The 8,118-nt window shown below is 34.4% G+C and overlaps 1 protein-coding gene across 1 annotated transcript in view; it reads right to left on the bottom strand.

The window, feature by feature from the left end:
• The window catches only part of LOC117100508 (integrin beta-1-like), a 54,022-nt gene that overhangs the window by 5,247 nt on the left and 40,657 nt on the right, over positions 1-8,118 (bottom strand). Inside the window, exons 14-18 of the mRNA XM_033240239.1 lie at positions 4,076-4,251; positions 3,610-3,694; positions 2,141-2,283; positions 1,304-1,376; positions 925-1,012 (exon numbers count right to left, since the gene is read on the bottom strand). Of these exons, the coding sequence (XP_033096130.1) occupies positions 925-1,012; positions 1,304-1,376; positions 2,141-2,283; positions 3,610-3,694; positions 4,076-4,251 (565 nt within the window). The remainder of the gene's footprint in view (positions 1-924; positions 1,013-1,303; positions 1,377-2,140; positions 2,284-3,609; positions 3,695-4,075; positions 4,252-8,118) is intronic.

Genomic DNA, 8,118 nt, shown 5'->3' with positions numbered 1-8,118 from the left:
ACAACATTCGTTGAGAGCTTTTAACTGTTACCAGGATAGGAAGCTGGCTGGTTCAAGCCGTCTAACTTGAATTAGCCTTATGTGTGGTATTGTTATGCAAATGAGCCAGATAAGCACAATCTGCACATGCTCAGAAAAACACAACTTTCCTTAGCGACACTTCATATCGGCTAGGCGTACATAAGCTAGGCCTAGCTTATCTTATTTTTGTTTGTTACGCACCACTGACTTAGGCTGTTTGTCATCACTTCAAGATGTCTACCGATTCGTGGAAAAGGCGTATTAAAATCCAAATATTGGAGTTTGTGAGCAATACATTTTAATTTTATATAGGTAAGTAGTAAGTATATGAATAATTTTAATGCACTAGTTAGTTGATAACTTCATTCCAATTTGTTTTGGGTCTTTTTTCTGCATTTTTATAAGCGGTTAGACATGGCCTAGGCCGGGTCTAGGCTAACCTAATCACATCAATTTAAAATCAAATTTGTAGACATACTTGCCTTATATCTTAACTTGAAGTTGATTTTATTGGTAGACTAGTTAGTTTTTAAGTGTGTAAGTATGATTGATTTGCATGCCAAGTGAAATTAGTACCCTTATTTTGCTTTGTTTTACCGTACCGTATTGGTCTAGCTGTACGCCTAGCCAATACGCAGTGTGGCCATGGTGTGGCTAAGGAAAGTTTAGTTTTTCTGAGCATGCGCAGGCGCTTATCTGGCTCATTTGCATAACAATACCGCACATAAGGCTAATTCAAGTTAGACGGCTTCAACCAGCCAGCTTCCTATCCTGGTAACAATTAAAAGTCCTTGGTATTATCATGTCGTTTATTTGAACACTGTATTCAAGTCAAATACATAAATTAAATTAAATGGATAAGATAATCTTAGAAATCTAAATGTTTAGTTGTGTATAGCATACCATTACACATCTGTTTTCCGATGTCAGTCTTCATACAGGAATAGTTATCGCATTCACAAAACTTCCCGGATATTATTTCATTTGGATCCTTGAAAATAGTTAAATATAATTTGTTAGATGTTGGTCATTGAGATACCGTACTAAACATATTTAGATTTTTACACACAATAAATTGAGATTTTTTTTTTCCAGAGACCAATTAAAAATTTTCTTACTGTACATTAAAAACCAGTAACTGTTTCGATAATTTATATTTAAAATGAAAATGATTAGGCCTAAATAATGGATAGTTGTTGATGTTGTATATGGGTCAGAATGAATTATGAAGTCAACTCGTGACAGAACAACATTAGAACAGAAACCCCGATAATGAAGTTACCTGGCGTATATTGCATTGACACTGCCCACAGGTACAAGAGCCACGGCCTGAGCAAATTTGAGTTGAATTATTGCTATATTGTAAGAAATGTTGATAAGATACATTAAAATGACTATAAATAAAGTGTTATAGTACAAAGTAATGTGCCTAATATTTTTCTCAGGTCTGTTAATAATATTAATGAAGGAAATATACATCAGAGTGACGAAAGGAAAGCTGTCATAGAAGTCTAAAAGAAGGAAATCAATAACATGCCTATGACGTTATCAAGTCAACAACATATCTGTGTGAAATTAATATACTTAAGAGTATCGGTATGATGTATCGTTGGAAGTTGAAAGGGTGTATCATTTTAATTGTGGTTCAGTTTTAAGCAGCAGATCAAACGAGAATATGTTCCATCTTTCATAAAATTGTATAAGAAGAATCTCAGAAATTATACAGAGGTTTCTATTAAAGCTGAGTCAAGAATATGCATAACAAACGAACTAAACTATTAAATCTTGAAGACTGTGCAGCATTTTCATTCTTACTAACAGTCTTAATTTATATTGTATTCATTGACACTCTTATATTTAGGGTTCGATTTTAAAATTAAGACAATAATAATGACACAATTAAATCAATTAAGCTCTAGTGTAAAAGTGTTTATTTAACATTATTAAGCTATATACAAGGAAATAATATCAGCTTATATTATATGAAATATTATTTTCTCAACTACCACATATTTGCAGTGCATTCTTTTAGGGGGAGGCAAAGTCCGTTGGTCATTCATTTTATGTATTGATCACTAACTATACCACAACACAACTTTTTTTTTAAATGCCAACTTACGTCATGCACAATTCAGGGTTTTCAGAGGCGACATCGTTGGTGGCGCTACACTGACAAAAATCTCCGAATCTTCCAGGATTACATTCACACAATCCACACGATAACGATCCATTGCCGTCTGTACAATACAGACTATTTGGAATCTGAAGCAACAGTATGAAATAATGAAAATACAAAGACACAAAAGATGATCGTATTTCGATATCGTTGATTGTGAATACGGCGATCAATAGCCCAATAAGCAGCCTACGCTTATTATTTGATGAAGGTTCCCCTAATGCAGGAAAATATCATAATGTTCATAAATTTGTACGGTATATTTTATAGGATAAAATACAGTAGTTCATAGAGCAATATGGAAAATGACTGCCACAGCAAATATAGACTTAAAACACTGGTAGTACTTCAAACACAGGCTTCGTGCATACGCTACTTTTCTTCAAGTAAAAATGTGCTGCAAACTCTTGAGTGTGTTTAGTCATATCAAACTAATCTTTAAAGTACAGGTACTGCCATTTGCAGTATCATAGTTGTGATCATCAGACTAACACGACTGGTCTATATTTACATGGTGAGTTGTAACTAAGAGAAGCTATATACTTACAAATGCAAACAGTAATAAACAAAAACAATGTAAATATAATTTAAAAAAATATATGCCTATAGGCCTATTAAGTATATAAATAAAATTAAACATATGCAATCAATAGAATAACATGTTCAACATTTTGAAACTAAGACTTTAAAAGTGTGTTAATATTGAATAACATATTAATAAAATTATGTAAATACATTATTAATTGTTGTATATTGTCAAAATGAATGCTCCCAAGTTTGCTGTTTATGACTTTATGGTGTTAGACATCATTCGTCACCTTATACAATTGAGTTGATGATTTTTTTCTTTCTTTTATTTGACACCATCATAAATAGGCCTATACATTATAATATACAATAAAAACGTCAGGAAGCAAACATTAAAGAGACGGGAACAAAGAGAGGCAAAATAAATGATATTCAAAGATTCACATTAAGTAGGCCTGCTGTGGGGAAGGGAGGGGGTCAGTGATGGTAAAGCTTTAATGACATCGCAGGCATAAATATACTTTACGAAGACCATAGAGCCACTATTAATTATTTATTTAACTATAATTTCAAATCTTTCTACAAGATCAATTGTCTATAAAATGCTAACATAAAAAAAATTCAAAGTGATGTGCTTTACCAAACCCTGTCAATAAACACAATACAAAACAAAACCGTTCAAATATAATAATAAAACATAATAAAAAAAGTAAACATATTTAACTTAATACCTGCACAGATCGCCAAACTAAAAGAATTGAATAATATCTGAGCAGTAGGTTGCTTAAAATTTAAAAATACATATAGAAATATAATAATAATAATTATTATTAATATTATTATAATCCTGTATATTCGTTAAAGATAAAAAAAAAAGAACTTACGCTTCTACCTGAACATTCACAGTCACAGCTACTTTGAATATTGAACAAAACATTTTCTTCAAATCCTACTGGCCGTATAACCAATCTAAATAATTGAAAATATAATGATAATAATAATAATTTTTATTATTATCGTTTTTGCTATTGTTTCTATTAATCATGTTATTTATTTAAATTAAAAGTACCATTTCATTATATTTGATTAAAATGGCTATAATTAATCATAAATGCGTTTTAAATGACTGTTTCTGTTGTATATATCCAGGTGCTTTAATTCGATGGTATTTAAGACAAATGAAATAACTTGGAGTTCTTACTCATATCCTAATATTTGTTTATCGTTTATTTTCTGATATGGCTAATTTATTCGGTTTTTTTTTTTTACTAATTCATTTGTAAGCTTATCTTATTGTTTTCCATTTGATATGTCATTTTGTTTTCTGTGTTATTGTAGAATTCAACCTACTCTTTAGTACCATTGAAACATTCTGTTATTGACACCTTTACTTGAAAGCTGACAGTTGTTCCAAGACCAACGTTTAAGCACTTGCTGTCTTTCGGTGAGCCACACTTTGAAGTGATCTTTACTTGAATTGGGTCTTCTGTCTTATCAATAATAAGCTGGATCTCAGATGTTATTTCCTTGGGGAAAAATGTTTAAAATAGTGACTAAAGGTACTATGCCACTTGCCTTGATAGCGAGGTAGCAGTTTTTACTCTAAATCGTCTTGCGGTAATGCTATAAATATATACAAATAAATGTTGAACGTTAGAGAAGAGGAATCTGCGAGTGTGAAAAAACAGGTGTCCCGACCGGAAAGAACCTGGGACCCTCTTCTGTCTATGTAGACGCCTTATTCAAGTAGGTTAGAGTTCTCTATTATATCATGATTTATTTATAAAAAGTTTTTGTAGATCTAGTCTTGCTGTCAAATGCTTATAAAAGGGCGTATCTGTTATTAGCCATGCATCAGAGATTATTAATGTCAAACTACGTGTGTGCATAATTGTGAAGTATTATACACTTTAATAGAGTTTGAATTCGCAACAAAGCCTCAATGATCTAGTTGCCTAAGTCGGCTGCATAGACAACAGAAGGTCCCGGGTTCGATTCCTGATTTGAGCACCTAAAATGTGCATGTGAACACAAAGTTGAGGCCTGAGCGTATGACAACACCTGGGCTGACCACAAACCTAAGCCTAGAAACAAGAGACTGGGTAGAAAAGGACATAGAGCGGAAAGGAAGAAGGGTAGACCTAGACTTTTACACGGTAATACAAGCAGTATTCCTTCTATTACAAACAATCGCCGATCAACAGGTAGACCTAAGCCCCCCAGATAAGCAGGTTTGGACAATTTGGTGATTTTAAACTCGGGAAGGTGGGTTGGAATATCCCGTCATTGTTTATGACGAATGCTGTATCCATTTCTAACAAAATGGACGAATTAAGATTCCGAATTAAAAATTGCTCCCCGGATTTTATGGCTATTACTGAGACTCACTTTCGTCAAGGTAATGTATAATGTACTTGTATCGTGTCAATAAACAATGTTTACATTGCCGGAAGAGATAGAGAGGATAGAGCAGGAGGTAAAATTATTTTGTATATCAAAGACTCGCTGCCTTTTAGGCGCCATTGTTTTCTACATGATGAAAACTTTGAGACACTATGGGTTACATTATTCCCGAAAAGACTACAAAAAAGATTGCAAATATTACCGTTGTGTTGTTTATCACCACCTGGATCCAACGACAGAGCAATATCAAATCACATCATACATTGAATGTATGGATACTATAAGATTGAAGCACCCTGACACGAGTTTCGTCATCACAGGAGATTTTACTCGTATGCAGGATAATCAGCTGAAACATTACCCCCTACAGTAAATTGTGACCAACACAAGAGTGAATGCCAAGCTTGATCTAATTTACACTAATATGGCTGATTTCTACAGTGAACCTTGGATTGGGGTATCATCAAGTAGATCTGTAGACAAAAAGCTGATATAGGCCTACTGTATGTAACGTACCCCCTACTCTTATAACTTACAAGAAGAGGTTAGTTACACAGCATGCTAAAGATAATTTCCTATGTGAATTAAATGATGTGAAATTGCATCAACTCTATCGCTTTTCTTCATGCAAAAAACAATATTCTTTTTACAATGCTATCCAGGAACAAACACTTTCCTGAAAAGCTTTATAAAAAGACACTTTTTCAATCTAATTATAACATCATCTTTGGAGCCTCTTGTCCCCTCTACCATAATCATCCAAAAGAAGTCCTACCTGACTACCTGTGCATCCCTGTGGAAATGATGGAAAGGAAGCTTAGATCAGTTCAGATAAATAAAGCGGCATGCCCTGACAATATTCTAACATGGATTCTTTGTGATGCAGCGCATATCCTCGCTGGACTTCTTTGTGCCATTGCCAACTCCAGCCTCAGAGATTCATACATCCCTGATGAATGGAAGAAGGCGAATATAGTGCCAATACCGAAGTTAAATCCCCACACCGCATAGAAACAAATTTACATCTCTATTTCTTCCTCAGTGGCATCCAAGGTAGTTAAGAGCTTAATTGGTGGTTTTGTGGGACCAAATGAAGGACAGGTTAGCATCACAACTGACTTATCTTATATTACACTTTTGGCATATGGCTATTGATAAAGGAGAAGTTCGTGCTCTCCTATTGAATTTTAGTAAAGCATATACTGTATGATTGATCACCAGTTAATTAGGAATAATATGAACACTGACCGAGCACTTGTGTCATGGGCTCAAGCGTACCTTACAGGCAGGAAACACAGGGTGAAACTCCAAGATACTTTCTCATCATGGGTCACATCAAAGGGGGGTGGGGTATACCCCAGGGGTCTTGGATAGGACCAATCCTATTTGTTGCTTTTATAAATGATCTCTAAACAGATCTACCAATTATGAGGTATATGGATGATACCACCTTTTACCAGTCTATAAATAAAAACACAATTTGCAAAGTCCAAGAAAACATGAATTCTAAAATGGTGTGAAGATAATGGCATGAAACTCAATGAAAAAAAAAAAATCGGTTGAGCTGCGTATCACATGTAAAAGGGCCCCAAGTGAATTTGACCCACTCACTGTAAATCAAAGATCTCATAATAATAAGATAACGTTCTCGCTGTTTGCGTTAAACAAATAAAAGCGTACAATTCACGCAGAAAACAATAGAAAGTAATAATTGTAATTGAAAGAGGGCGTCCTATTTGTTACTATGTTCCAGAATTTGCACCATAGAGCTATTAAACAACTAGAGTGCTGAGAAGATGGCGAAGCAATGCAGAGCTGTGTATTATGTAGCCCTACTCAACAAGATGGCCGCTGTAGGAACGCGCCACCTTCATGCCTAGTATAATATTATAACCATAAATAAGCCATCCGACAAACTATTATTTCATTAATCAATATTATTAATAATATTATTAAATGATTAAACTAGCGTAGGCAAAACGAGGCCAAGTGGAGTATCTTAATATTAAAAATAATGTACTAAGGAATCAAAATCAAAATCATATTCCCTACAACTCAACACCGCAACGCTCGAGTTATATTTTGTACTCAAAACTTTCAAGGTTAGTCTGGTCGATTTAGGTCAAAATAATGGGCTACCGGGAAAAATTGTTAACAAGGCTTTTTTGGTATCAATCGATGCACACGGATGTCTTCTTTAACATGTAAAAACTCCTCTTCAATCCTCCTTGGGGGAGAAAATTTATAGCCGTTTAACTGAAGCCCTCTATTTTCAGTTAAACTTCAATGATTTTTCACAGATAAATAATTATACTTCGAGCATAGACCTACACATTATGAGAAAAATGTTTGAAGGCTTTATTTATTTTTATTTAAACAATATTTTGTGAGGGTGGTCCATTCAAGGCTTGTAGCCAGGAATCCATAAAAGGTACCTAGGAGAGCCAGAAGGAACATATACACCAAATGATGAGGTTCACTGGAGAGGTTACAATGGTGAGTGGGGTGCAAATGAATGAAGTCCAGCATGTAAATGGTAAATGTCAACGTTTTAATAGTATTTAATGCAAGTTGGTTTGGTTTGGTTTGGTTAATCAGCGGGGTTTGCTCAAAAGGAGGAGTTGCAATAGTGTGGCGCTAAATATGGGCCAGGGGACAATAATTTTCCCTACCCAGGGACGTATCCAGGAGGGGGGGGGGGAGCCGTGGGAGCCACGGCTCCCCCCTTTTGTACACAGTGTTAATATTTTAAAGCTTATTCTTGAGCCAATACAAATTCTTTCCTGGGATCACTCAAAATGAACTTCTAAACATGTAAATATGCATCAGTACACGTTATACATAAGCCTAATAGAACAAATTGGCCTAAGCGTGATTTTAAAAAATCATAAATCTCAGGCCAGGTCTTTTAAGATAGAAATGCGATACTGTGGTTCAATTTCGTTTTTATCCTTTTGCAAGTTTCTTTAAATGTTTGTTTAATAATACTA

The sequence above is a fragment of the Anneissia japonica genome, unplaced genomic scaffold (assembly GCF_011630105.1).
Source record: "Anneissia japonica isolate Jap-2015-1 unplaced genomic scaffold, ASM1163010v1 scaffold685_len2926416_cov193, whole genome shotgun sequence".
In the NCBI taxonomy this organism is placed as follows: Eukaryota; Metazoa; Echinodermata; class Crinoidea; order Comatulida; family Comatulidae; genus Anneissia; species Anneissia japonica.
This window is presented reverse-complemented; position numbering and strand designations above follow the sequence as displayed.